The 14151-nt window shown below is 37.6% G+C and overlaps 1 protein-coding gene across 1 annotated transcript in view; it reads right to left on the reverse strand.

Moving 5' to 3' along the window:
• Positions 1-14151, reverse strand: part of LOC150081509 (uncharacterized) — an 83746-nt gene that overhangs the window by 21037 nt on the left and 48558 nt on the right. The window contains exon 4 of the mRNA XM_090379349.1: positions 3708-3821. Coding sequence (XP_090235475.1) covers positions 3708-3821 — 114 coding nt within the window. The remainder of the gene's footprint in view (positions 1-3707; positions 3822-14151) is intronic.

Consider the following 14151-nt stretch of genomic DNA (forward strand, 5'->3'; position numbering starts at 1 on the left):
TATTCACAAACAGTGACTGGCTCCACCCCCCCCCCTTAATTTTTACAGTTACTCCAGTTTTGGTGTTATAGAAAGAATGGCTATGGTTCTTTTGTTTTTCTAAGCTTTATCCTCTTTTTGAAAACCAACGACCCTGTGCATTTCAATTTTCTTCATAGTCATCTCTGATGGCAATTCCCTTTGCATTTACCTTAACAGTGCCCATTAGGTTCAAATTTAACTCTGAAGTTCTTCTGGATATACACTAGTGCAAAACTGGTCACTGAATAACTGAAATCCACTACAATGAGTACTACTGCAAGGAAGAAGTTTTTGGATAAGATGAAGCATGATCCTCAAAGTGAAAATCAAGCCTAGCCTTATTAGTCTTAAGCTTTCCAAAATATGGCACAATAGCTGACATGTAACCTGTTTCTGATTTAGCAAAAATAAATAGGTGAAGGCTCACTTTGTTGGCTTTTGAAGATTATAATATGTGAATGAAACTAGTGTTTCATTCACATGTTATAATTCCACCTCTGACACCAACAGTAGTTTCGTCTAGTATAAAAATTCTCAACATTCCTCCCTAAGACAAAAATTCAAAATTTCACATTCACTTAACACCAAAATTAAAAATGCTCTTTTACTCTAGATTTCCTAATTTAAATTCTTTTTATTTCCTAGGCAAGATGTAACATCCAAAATATATAAAGAAATCTTTCTGCTTAATGCAGTCTTGAAAAATGGAATTGTTTGTCAAATCTTCAGACCACTATTCCTTTAAAATAGTTTTTTCAATGAGAGTCCAGGTATACTGAAAACTAAATACTGGTCAATGTGTTCTCGGCACCAACAGATGCTACTCAACCTGCTTTTTGCATGTTCATACCCTCAACATTTGCCAGCATTAAAATATAAATTCCATTTCTTTGACTATAAGATGGTGCAGTTCATCCTGAAAAAGCACCACCTCTTTTTGAAGCACCACAGTTATGAAGTATAACTCCACAATATGAGAGATGCCTGATGGTATATGATGTATTAAGACTAATGCATTTAGGGCTTATGCCTCAAGGCTGTAAGAAAGTCTAGGCTATGTATAAATTAAGTGCAAATGCATCATTAATACACAGCCAATTCTAAATTAGCAAAATATTTGCAAAGGTGGCATTGTTTTACTTGGGTACCTACCCACCCAACAAAGAAGGGCCAAATAGCCCTGAAACGGTGCCACCTGGGTGGTGGTATCCACTGAGAATAAGTAACATCAGTCTTCTCCTTTAGGTGAAGTGTTACTTATTTGAAGTAGTGCAATATCATGGCAACTCATTGTGAAGGTATTCACAATATGAGATATGACTTAAAACGATGCCACCTTTGCAAATATTTTGCTAATTTAGAATTGGCTGTGCATTAATGATGCATTTAACTTATACATAGTCTAGACTTTCTCGCAGTCTGAGGCATAAGCCCTAAATGCATTATAGTATGGAATTATTAATAAATCCTTTACAATTGTTGCAAGCATTCGTGTAGGCAGAAAACGAACCCGGAGATTTGAATGCAAGAAAATTGCAAACTGCAGCATTCTTACCTTGAACATCCTAAGCACATTTGTTGGAAAATCAAGGTTTAGATAAAAGCAGTTTAAGGTGGAGTGTGGAATAAAGGATTTCATCCCTATAAGAATAATTTCGATAACATGATCTCAGCAAACGTTGACATCAAAAGATTTGAAACAGTAATCCAACCAAGGAAAAGAAGAAAAGAAATATTGCAGATCATCCCATTTTGCATTCTTGTGAATGGCCATGAAAGAAAGGCTCCATTGGAGAAGAGACTTCAAGTTGTAATCTGAAGTGCCTAGAGGACCACCACCCTCAACAGTGTACTTAGAAGGGTTGCTTGCAAGAAAAGGTTCAAGCCTGTTGGCTGTATGGTTAGGACTGTCTGGTATTTTGGCAAGTAAATGAACAATCTGGGTGAAGTCATTAGTAATTGCAAAAGCCTCAGCATCTTGACCAGCTGGTTCTGTGTGACTAGAAAATGGAAGCCAGCTGGAGTTGTGAACATTAAAATATTCAAGGATAATTTTCCTTGGTGACGGACTGTTAGGAAAGTTGGACTGGAGAAAGTAAAGTTTCAAAGACAGGATGTCAGAGTTCCAGTGATTAGTAGAGTTGGAAGAAAGATAGAGGCAACATGAATTTAACAGAATGTGGTAGAGATTTTAAGCCAGATAAGATTCCAAATTACTGTTTCTGAGAGGGAATATCAGAACAGACATATGTACAAGTACCACCTTTGATGCAAAAGGAATTATACAGCAAATAATTCAGACAACTGAGATGAGCAATGGTTGAATCAACTGATAACTGGGATTCTGTCACAAAAAATACATGTGGTTTGGCGGACTATAAGTGTAAATGAACATCAATAAGATTAGAAATGAGACCACGTATATTCGTAAAATAAACGAGGAAGCGTTTGGGAGGGCTTAGATCATTTAACAGATAAGTTTCTTCTACTAATTCAACAATTCACGATGTAATCATTAGTAAGAAAAGGCACAGAGGATAACGCTGTATGAATAATGAAAATTCTTGGACATGGCATAAACATGGTAAGAACATACCCAACTCAGTGACATTACATGGCCTTGACAATGCCCCCCCCACCACATCCACACTACTCTGACAAAGTAGAGGCAGTGCGATTATAACATACTAACCCCTTGACGTAATGTGGCTTTGAAACTTGCCCCCCCCCACATACACATATAGCACTAACTGATCCAGAAGCCGCCTAGAGAGTTACTAATAAGTTCAGTACAGTGGACTATCTAACAGCCAGCCTGTGAACACTGTTTTAGAGCCTCAAAATGTAAGGAAGATTGGATCTTACCATGACATCCATCATAAGCTCAAAAGAGATCAATCATATTACATGATGGAAGAGATGGGTGGGGTTGCTCTGGAGAATAAACACTGATTCCATCACTTCAGTCTCCAATAAGTAGTGGTATTGCACCGGTTGAAGAGTGATTTACCACCTAGTGCTGCTTGGTAACACAGAGCGGCAGCATTCCTCTGTGTGGTGTTAGCCCCACACCTCAATCCCTGCTTACGTTGGTTCGCACCTGGGGTTTATACTCAGAGATACTAACAGTCCCACCATCATGAAGATGCAAGCAGAGTTGATTTGATTTGATTTTGGTAGTTGTTGGCGCATCGGCTTCTGTGGCCATATTGCACCTCCCAAGGTTTTTGCAGTACTTTGATCCAAGCCCGAGGCGGGAATCGAACCCGCGACCTTTGGGTTGCCGGGCAGGTACTTTAGCCACTCGGCTAGCCCGGTCGGCCCGCAAGCAGAGAACCTGGCTGTTAGAGACTGATAGGACTTAATTGAAATTAGGTCCACTGGCCTGAGTGTCACTGGAATATCAATTCCATCAATGTTTTAGACTCCCAGATAGCAAGCCTAGCTTGGCATACCTGAGAGAATGTCAATGACAGGCTCAAGGACCAGGATTAGGTGCTTAACTTTGTTTACCAATATATCTGATGTCTTAGAAATGATCTGTTGGAAAAGTAATTCCAACCGAGAAGTTGGGAAATAATTTCAGAAGATACTTCTAATTTAATAAGCATTCAGCTTATAACATAAAACAATTATGTTTAAAGAAACATAGAAAATTACCTAGAAAAAGGAAACATTAATCTTACTTGTGCTGGCTGTTCATCAATAATCAGCTTTGACTCTTCGTCACTAGCTTCTTGTGCCTGTTCCGCTTCCTCCTCTTCTTCCTCTTCCTCCTCCTCTTCTTTCATTCCTGCCACCTAAGTTTTAAAAAATAATTTTTTTTCAATAAATTCAGTCTATTATTCTTTCTCATAATAAAAATATAAGCAAAGCACATTTAACACTACTTTCTAAACAGTGATTTCACAACCACAAATTTTCCCGTATACAACATCATTATTTGTTTCTAATAGCAGACACTTAAGTAGATAGCAGCAGTAAAATATCTTTGAAAACTGGAGGGAGGAAAATATCAACACCTATCATGTGGATTGGTTATCCAATCTGCACTCATGAAAGCTGAAATCCTCTGGAATTGAGATACAAAAGTTTATGAAACTGAATCAGATGATATATAAAAAAAGTAAGTTATTTTTACAATGTTTCCCTCTATTTATTTTAATTTCACAATGATGTTGGATAGTCATATCAAAATACTGTATTAAAAAATATGGAGGAAAAAAAAAAAAAAAAAAAACTGTCCTATCACTTATCTTATTTTCTAAAGTACATTTTACTGTGCTTCTCAACTTGGACATTTTAAACCTTCAAAGAATCAATTTCTTTTAATAACATTAGATTATTTCAACATGAAATGACATACATCATCTCAAGGTGAATGGCATTGGATATGTTGAATGTAACCTTCAGTTCATTAGCTTATAATTTTTCGTTACGTGCCAAAGTGGAAAGAAGCAGAAAGAAATACTAAATCTGCTTACCTTAATCTTCCTTGAAAATTTGCAAACCTTATACAGGGTGTTCAGAAAGTCACTACACCCTTATTTCAAAGGAAAGCAAGTTTTTAATGTTATTATTACAAATTGTTTGTTACTGCCCAGTTTCACTTACATAAACAGTTCATTACAACATATGTTGAAATTGACTTCCACAAACATTCAAACAGGCCTAAATATGCTTAATTTTATTTTAAAAAACATTTTTTAGTTTTAGTGTGATGCCTCAGATGTAAGCAGTTACAGCAGCTTGGAGTTCTTGAAGTGATTGTGGGTTTTCTTTGTAAACTTTACATTTTGCTGCTTCCCACAGATAAAAATCAGGCGAATTCCAGTGTCTGGTGAACGAGGGACCACAGATTTTTGATATTATTCCATCAGAAAAAAAAAATATTATGTAGGAGTGTCATCAACTGCATAGCAGCATGGACAGTGGCAGAATCTTGCTAAAACTACCTATTTTTGATTTCATCCTCATTCAGTTCACCAATGAATTGGAAAAGAATACTGGAACTGAACATTACTTCAGTAATGTTCAGAGATTGTTTAATTGAAGAAGACAGGCCCAATAATTCTTCTGGAGAAGTGCTTGATGTAGACTGTGTGGATTTTCAGATGTCCATAATCAGACATTTTGAGCATTCACATATCCTGACAAATGGAACCATGCCTCACTAATGAAGAATGCAAGTTCCAGAATAGCAACGGTATTTTCAGTGATGAACTGTTGAAACCAATGGCAGCTATGTGCTTGCTTTTGGTAATCTGCTGCTTTTAATTCTTGGGCAACTGTGATTTTGCATGGGAAAAGGCACAGCTTCTTCCTTACTGCTAAATGTGCAGTTGCAAGACCGATGGTTTGCTGTCGTGAAAACTCCTGCATTAATCTTAAAGGACTCCGTAGCACTGAATCTGAAATATCCGTGGGTCTTCTGTCAGCTTCTGTGGCCTGCCACTACATCAGAGGTGTCAAACTGGTGGCCCACAATGTGTTTTTTTTTTTTTTTTTTTGCAGCCTGCACCACCTCCATGGAAAATAATGAAGTTTCTAAAATGCGTTTCTAACACTTTCCACTGCTTCCTGTGATTGTACAATTTCCAGAATTTTCCATTGCCTATTTAAGTGATCGTTCGGTCTCCGTAGCCGAGTGGGCAGGAGCGGGAGTGCAGTAGCGCACGCTCTTTGAGTAGACCAGGGTTCAAGTCCCTGACTGCTGAATATGGTCGATCTGCCAACCCGCACTGGACCAGTGTGGCAGATTATGGTCCATTTCCCTCAGCATGAATTGTTGAGGAGGCTTCCATCCTGCAGTGGGTTGATAATGGCTGCACTTTACTTTTACTTTTGCACGCTAACAGTTAGTTTTACCGTGGCTTTCATACTGTTCGAGTCAGTTACATCGTAACACGAGTGAGCTAATATTTGTGTTGCAACTCTTATATACACATGATTCCAATGTGATGTCACTTTCCAAGCCAACCAGAAAAAGAAAGGTCGTTGATGAGGGGAGACAATTCCAAGAAAGATGGGAATTGAGTTACTTGTGCACAAAGGCAAAATTGTATATATTATTTGCAATGAATTGATTAGTGCCGTCAAAGAGTACAATATTAAATGACACTATGATACAATTCACAAAGAGAAATTTTCCTGCTTCGAGGGTAAATTAAGAGAAAACTAAAGGATACGAAAAACTCACTTCAAAGGCAGCAAAATGAAATTATAAAAATTAACAAAGGCAGTGAATTGGTAGTGAAAGCCAGTTATGAAATCAGCTATTTACTAGAAAAACATGTCCTAGAAATGTGAAAGTGTTCGTAGAAATTTCATTGTCAAGAAACATAGCAGCTGAAAGGATAACCAAGAGAGCAGACAACTTGCACAAACAACTGCAGGAAGCACTGCAACATTTCAATTTCACTTGATGAAAGTAACGATATTCAAGATGTGCCACAGGATGCACTGTTTCTTTGAGCCTGCGATGACAATTTGAAAGTTACCGAAGAGTTTTTGGAAATGATTCACATCCATAGAACTACATTTGTGACGCCGTATGGAGCCATACTGGAGAAATACAAGCTTCCTCTCAAGAGACTTGTAGCTGAGACTACCAACAGTACTCCAGCTATAACAGGTAAAGTCAAAGGATTTGTATCAACACTAGAAGCAAAACTGTAGGAAAAGTATTCAAATAAACAAAATTTGATTTCTTTCCAGTGCATTAGTCATCAGCAGGTTCTGTGTTCAAAAATACTGAAAATGGAATTATTTGCTCAAGACATCTGGTCCAGAGGACAATCACTGCCAGTTTGCCCTCCTTAAAGACTTGGAAAGTGAATTTGAAGGGCTGCTGTACTACACAGAGGTTCACTGGTTGTCTCGCCACAACGTACTAGGTTTTTTTTTTTTTTTTTTTTTTACTTTTGGATGAAATAATACTGTTCTTAGAAATGAAAGGTCAGGATGTATCGCTTCTGAAGGATTCAGTTTTGGCTACAAGATCTGGCCTTCCTAGTAGATATTACAGGTCACCTAAACCCGTGGTGTGCAAACTGTGGAGCATGACTCCCAGAGGGGTTTCAAAAAATTTTAAATAAATTTATTTTTTGTGTACATAAAAGCTAAAAACCTGTTGTTAAAATTGCTTTTTCAATACTGTAGGTGCAGAGACCTTTCTACTTGAGATACAAATGAACCTTACTGCCTACCGGCATTGGGGATACGCCTTTATTTGCTCACCGACTATGGACACATAAAAAACAGCTGGCTAGTGCGACGTCTCAATATGTATTAATATTTCTCATTACTACTCAATTAATCCCTTATAATCCCTTTAGCTTTTAATTCATGTTTCCTACAGCAGAAATTCTCAAATTGCCTGTACTGTATTGCCTAAAGGCCAGAGGTCCTTGAGGTTGTCACAGACATTCTCTCAGATATGCCACACAAGCTGTACTTGCTACCTTGGAGTCTAAAACGCTGATGGAATTGATATTCGCGTGACACTCAAGTCAAGAGGACCCAATTTTGGCTAATTCCGGATGGTCTCTGACAGCCAAATTGCCTGCTTGCACCTTCACAATGGTGGGACTGTTAGTAATCCTGGGTATAACCTCTATGCACAAGTACATGGTGGGTGACCACCCAGGTGTGAACCAACGTAAGCAGGGGTCGAGGTGTGGTACCCACACCACATGGAGGAATGCCACTCCTCTATGTTACCAGGCAGTACTAGGGGATAGGCGACTCTCATCAACCGGTGCAATACCACCACTTTGCTTATTGGAGGCTTGAAGTGGTGGAGCCCATGTTCAGTCTCTAGAGCTAAGTTCCGTCCATCATGCAATATGATTGATGACTTTTGAGGTTATTATGAACGTCGTGGCGATATCCAATATTCCTTACATTCCGAGGGTACAGCTCGAAAACGGTGTTCGCAGGCCGGCTGCTAGTTAGTACACCGGACCGAACCTATTGGTTACTCTCTTGGAGGCTTCTAGATCAGCTAGTGTATAATCTTGCTACCTCTACTCTGCCAGATAGTGACTGGAGGGAGTCAGAGTAGTGTGTATGCGGGGAGCATTGTCGAGGCCACGTTATGTCAAGGATCTGGGTATATTCTTACGTGTATGCCATATCCAAAAATTTCATTACTTCATACAGCATGTCCCACCCACTTTTTCTTACTATTGAATACAAAACAAACTAATAGAGCAAGCTTATATATGAAAAGATCTAAACCTCCCAAACACTTCCCAATTCATTTCACAAATATACGTAGTCTCAATTCTAATCTCAATGATGTCCATTTCCACTTGCAGTCTGCCAAATCCCATGTACTTTTTCTGACAGAATCTCAATTATTGGTTGATTCAACTACTGCTCATCTCAGGTGCCCAAATTATTCGCTGTATGATTCCTTTCGCCTCAAAGGTGGTACTTGTGCATATGTCTGTTCCAATAATCCATGTAAGAGTCTTGGTAATTTGGAATCTCTTCTCTTTGATCTTCTCTGGCTTAAAATCTCTCTACCTCATTGTGTCAAATTCATCTGTTGTCTCTACTGTTCTCCCAACTCCACTAATCACTTGGAGCTCTTTGACTTCCTCTCTTTGCAACTTGACTTTCTCCAGTCCAACTTTCCTAACAGATGTTTTAATGTTAACTCCAGCTGGCTTCCATTTTCTAGTCACACTGACCCAGCTGGTCGAGATGCTGAGGCTTTTGCAATTACTAATGACCTTGCACAGATTGTTCATTTACCTACAAGAATACAGGACAATCCTAATCATACAGCCAATATGCTTGATCTTTTTATCACAAACACCCTTCTAAGTACACGGTTGAAGTGAGAGGTCCTTTAGGCACTTCAGATTACAACTTGGTGATTGTCTCTTCTCCAATGGAGCCTTTATCTCATGGCTATTCCCAACCTAGTGTTGTTTGGCATTCCAAGAATGCAAAATGGGAAGATCTACGAGATTTCTTTTCTTTGGTTGGATTACTGTTTCAAAACTTCTGATGTCAACGTTTGCTCTGATCGTGTCAGTGAAATTATTCTTGTAGGAATGGAATCCTTTATCCCACACTCCACTTTAAAATCTCGCCCTTTATCTAAACCTTGGTTTTCCAATAAATGTGCTAAGGCTGTTCAAGAGAAGAATATAGCATATCGTAATTGGCTTGTTTCTACTTCTTCAGCTTCATTTTCTGCCTACACCAAATCTTGCAACAATTGTAAAGCAGTTATTGATCAGTCCAAACTAGAGTTTGAATAGGCTAAGAGTAGAAAACTTGCTTCTTGCCCTAATGGTAGCCGAGAATTCTGGTCTCTTGCCAAAGCTATTGGCCGCAACTTTTACCTATCTCTGTTCCCACCTCTGTCCAAACCAGATGGTTCTGTTGTCATTTCAGCCAAGGATAAAGCTGACCTGCTAGCATACCATTTTTCTTCAAACTCGTGTATTAATGATCTTGGTAAAACACCTCCCTCCATTCCCAACACGCTCCATTCAATATTTCCTGTGGTCTTCCGTCAAAAGGATGTCAGAAGGATTTTGACGAATCTTGATGCTAAGAAAGCTCCAGGTCCCGATGGTATTTTTCCACTCGTTCTCAAAATCTGTGCTCCCGAACTTACTCCTATTCTTTGCTGCCTTTTTTCACTTTCTTATTCTAAAGGTGTTTTTCCTTCTGCTTGGAAATTTGCTCATACCCAAAAAGGGTGACAAATCCCACCCATCCAATTATCATCCCACTGCAATTACTTCTACTCTTTCTAAAGTAATGGAGAAATCCATTAACTGCCAATTCAAACTACCTAGAAAACTTCCGTCTGATCAACGATCGCCAGTATGGATTTTGTCAGTGTCGATCCGCTGGTGATATTCTGGCTTATGTTACCCATTAATGGACTAATTCAATGGAAAGGTTCGGTGAAACACAAGTAGTTGCTCTTGATATCTCAAAGGCTTTCGATCGTGTTTGGCATAAAGGTCTTCTAAACAAACTTTCATCTTATGGTTTGCCATCTGTTTTTTTGCAATTGGTTATCCAGTTTTCTCTCTGATCACTCAATGAGAGTGATGGTAGATGGCTCTCTGTCTTCTAACTTCTCCACTAATGCCAGTGTCCCCCAAGGTTCAGTTCTTTCCCCCACTCTTTTCCTCTTGTATATTAATGACCTTCTTCCATTGACTGGAAATCCTATCCATAGTTTTGCCGATGATAGCACATTGCATTCAACTTTCCATTTTGAGAAACCTTGTCCTGATCAATCAGCTTCAACTTCTCGAAAATCTGCTACCAATTCCCTAAACGCGGATCTTCAGGTAATTCTCCAATGGGGCAGAGACAACTTAGTTGATTTCAATCCTTCTAAAACCCAGTCTTGTCTTATATCTCGCAAAAAGGATTCTACTGCTCCTGTGCTAATATTGGTGACACTCTGATTTCTAGGCAAAATGATATGTCTCATTTGGGGATTACCCTGACTTTAATCTCTCTTGGCACAAGCACATTACAAATATTGCTTCCTCTACATCTAAAAAACTTGGTTTTTTCTTTCGCTCTCGCTGTTACTTTTCTTCGAAATATCTGCTCACCCTGTATAAATCGCAAATCTGCCCCACCATGGAATATTGTTCCCACATCTGGGGTGGTGCCCCCACAACCTCTCTCAGGCGTCTTGATTTCATTCAGAAGAGGGCAATTAGGTTAATTAATGATTTACCTTCACTTGCTGTCTCACAGACGTACTGTTTCTGCTGCATACCTCTTCTACAGATATTTCCATGGGCACTGTTCTTCTGAACTGGCTTCTATAATTCCCGCTCTCTCTTTCAAAACAGTCTGAACACATGCAGCCACCAGCCAACGTCCATTTACTGTCCAACTTCAAACTCACAGAACCAACTTTTCATCATCCTCGTTTATTCATTCAACTGCTGTTTTCTGGAACAGCCTTCCTTCATACGTATTTCCTGAAAATTACAGTCTACAGAAGTTCAAGTCCAATATCAACAAATATCTTCTTTCATCTTCTCAACCTCCAACCCAAGCACTGTACTAAGTACTATAGGTTCTAATACCTCTTGTGTTTGGAGTTTACATTAAAAATAATAATAATAAATAAAGCGCAAATGTCTGGTAGCAGTAAATAAACATAGCAAATGTTGCTGGTTGTTATTGGGTTTTTTTTTTTTTTTTTTTTTATGAGCATTAGCAACTAAGGCCATATTGCTCCAGCAAGTGGTTGCACGCAAGCTTTATTCTGCTTCGTAATTCAGTGCATTCTCCTTGCTACAATAAAAATTATTTCAATTACACATGGAGAAAAGTATAGCAACAATTTAAAAACCATTCCTCTGTCCAGGAATGGTTTTTAAAATCGCCACGAGACTGTGTTTTAAAAGTCTCATGGCGTACTGCAGTTATCGGACAACATAAAATTTGATTTATTAAACCGATTGAGAAAAAGTCCAATTTTTGCAATACAGCTAGATGAATCCACAGATATTTCAAACAGATATCTTTGTATATGTCAGATACTGCTATGAGGGGTATATTTTGGAGGATTTCCTATTTTGCAAAGCTTTGGAAGGAAGAACGGTGGACTAGAAGATTTTTATGTTATAAATATTTTCTTTCAAACAAACAATCTAACTTGGAACAACTGTGTTGCAATTTGTACTGATGGCTCCATTAACAGGAGAAAATAAAGGTTTAAAAGGCAAAGTAAAGGAAATTGTTCCAAATATAGTTTTTAATCATTATTCATGGGGAAGCATTAGTAGCGAAAGAAATGCAAACTGGTTTGCACATAGTTTTGAAAGATGCATTAAGTGTAATCAACTTCATTAAGAGAAGAAGCTTAAATAGCAGACTTTTCACTACACTTTGAAATGGGATCCCTTATGAAACTTCTTTTTTATATAAAAGAGGTGGTTGTCCAGTGGTAAAATGTTGCAATGTCTGGCATCAAAAATGAAGTTTTAGTATTTTTATCAGATACAGATCAGACCTTGCTCAATTGTTTACAAATCAAAAATGGCTTGAAAACTCAGCTACCTTGTGATATATTTGAAAAACTTAAATGATTTAAATTTAAGTCTTCAAGGACAGAGAACAAACATCAGAAACTTAATCATTGGAAAAGTGAATTTGAACTAAATAATACTGAAATATTCCCATGTTTTTCTGATTTTGTTAATAGCAATAATATTGACAATTTACAATTTAGAGATGTCATTGCCACCCACCTAACAATGCTAACTGAAATTTCTTCATGCCCTGAAATTACCATTGAGCAAAAGGAAGATCTTATCAACCTGTCATCTGATGAAGCATTACGTGCTCGTTTCAAGACTACTTGCAAAAAAAATTTGGATTTCTCTTCAAGACAAGTACCCAAAATTATCGAAAATGGCGATACAAACACTGCTACCTTTGGGTCTACATATTTATGTGAGGTTTGTTTCTCAAAATTAACAGCTATAAAAACAAGGTATTTTTATAGCTGTCTTTTCCAGATGACATGAGATTAGCAATTTCAAACATAGATCAAATATTATCAGTTATCCAAGCTCATCCTTCTCATTAATTGTTTTGTTATTGTTCATTTTTATTGTTTTGTTACCTTAATTGAAGAATAAGAATTTCATTTGTTTTTGCTGTATTCAATTAAAACAGGAAACATCTTTTTAATTCCTTTCTCAATACTCAATTTTCTACTCCATAATTTATAAAATGCCACTTTTCTTCTCTGAAAATCTTGTCATCCTCCCTTGGGGGTGTACACTGAGGGGTCGTGTTAATTTTATACTTAATAAAGGGGGTTGTGAGCAAAATAAGTTTGTGTGCCACTGACCTAAACGATCTAAATATCAAGCTGCAATGGAAAGATCAGTTGATAACAGACATGCACCGGCTAGTTTTTTAAAAAAGTTGATTGTATGGCTTTGATTTTCAATTAAAAGAGGGTACTGACTTACTTTTCTATGTGTGAACAGTTGAAAAATCAGTCAAGGTTATACCTTTTCAAAACTATGATAATTCAATAGGTGCTTAAGATTTCAAGGAGCACCAAGAAGCCCTTTCTCAGGTCCTTTTTCTTTTAATGTCGAGACAGCTCCCATTTCCACACAAACGAAACTAACTGATCTGCAGAATGACTCAATTTTAAAAGAGTAATACACAGAAGTTGGAATCTCAAAAAATCTACTCATATTTAGGGCAAAAATACCCAGAGACAAGAAGGTTTGCTGCACAAATTCTACGTTACTTTGGAATTACATATTTATGTGAACAACTGTTTTCGCATATGAAAGCTAACAAAACAGCCCACAGATCAAAGCTAACTGGCGCCAATCCTTTCTTCCATAATGAAGGTTGTGTCTTCTCAATCTTTGACTCCAAATCTCGTGAAGATAGCTGCAAGCAAACGGAGTCAAGTGTCTGCCAAAAAAGGCCTAGATAACCTAATTTCATGTATATTCCCTTGTTGAAATATTGTATTACCTGGAATAATACTTGAATTTCATTATTCTCAGTTGTGAGTATCAATCAGCAACAAGCAACAAAACTGAGCAATTAAAAAGCATTTTTAGGCTTAGAAACAGTAAGGTTTATAGGTTGTGTGCAGCCTGCGTGAGGTACACTAATACAGGAAATGGCCCACAGATGAAATGAGTTTGACACCCTTGCACTACATTCTGCATCATGTACAGCATTTGTCTCACAAAATTTTACTATTAATACTCAAAACAGCATGCCAATGTGGTACTGGCATATTTGGAAATTTCTTAGAAATGTTTTCTCATATGCTTTGCATATACGCCATGCTTGTTAAAAACACTCAGCCAAAAAAAAAAAAAAAAAAAAAAAAAAAAAACTCCTCCAATGACAAAACAGCAGTTTTCAAAATACACCTTTTATTTAATCCTATGGAAGCTATTTTTTCTAAATTGTTTGTCAATAACTTCTAGTTAAGCTTCCTTCTGAATTTTTACCACTCTAATGATCTCTGTAAGTTCTTTCTTCTTCTTTCTGTTGTGCCCCTAGTGGTTATTTGCAGTTTGTATAATATGATATCACACAATGTGCAAAAATTTGAATAATGTTACTCAAAGT

Source organism: Mastigoproctus giganteus, chromosome 8 (genome assembly GCF_048544385.1).
Source record: "Mastigoproctus giganteus isolate SK-2022 chromosome 8, ASM4854438v1, whole genome shotgun sequence".
In the NCBI taxonomy this organism is placed as follows: domain Eukaryota; kingdom Metazoa; phylum Arthropoda; class Arachnida; order Uropygi; family Thelyphonidae; genus Mastigoproctus; species Mastigoproctus giganteus.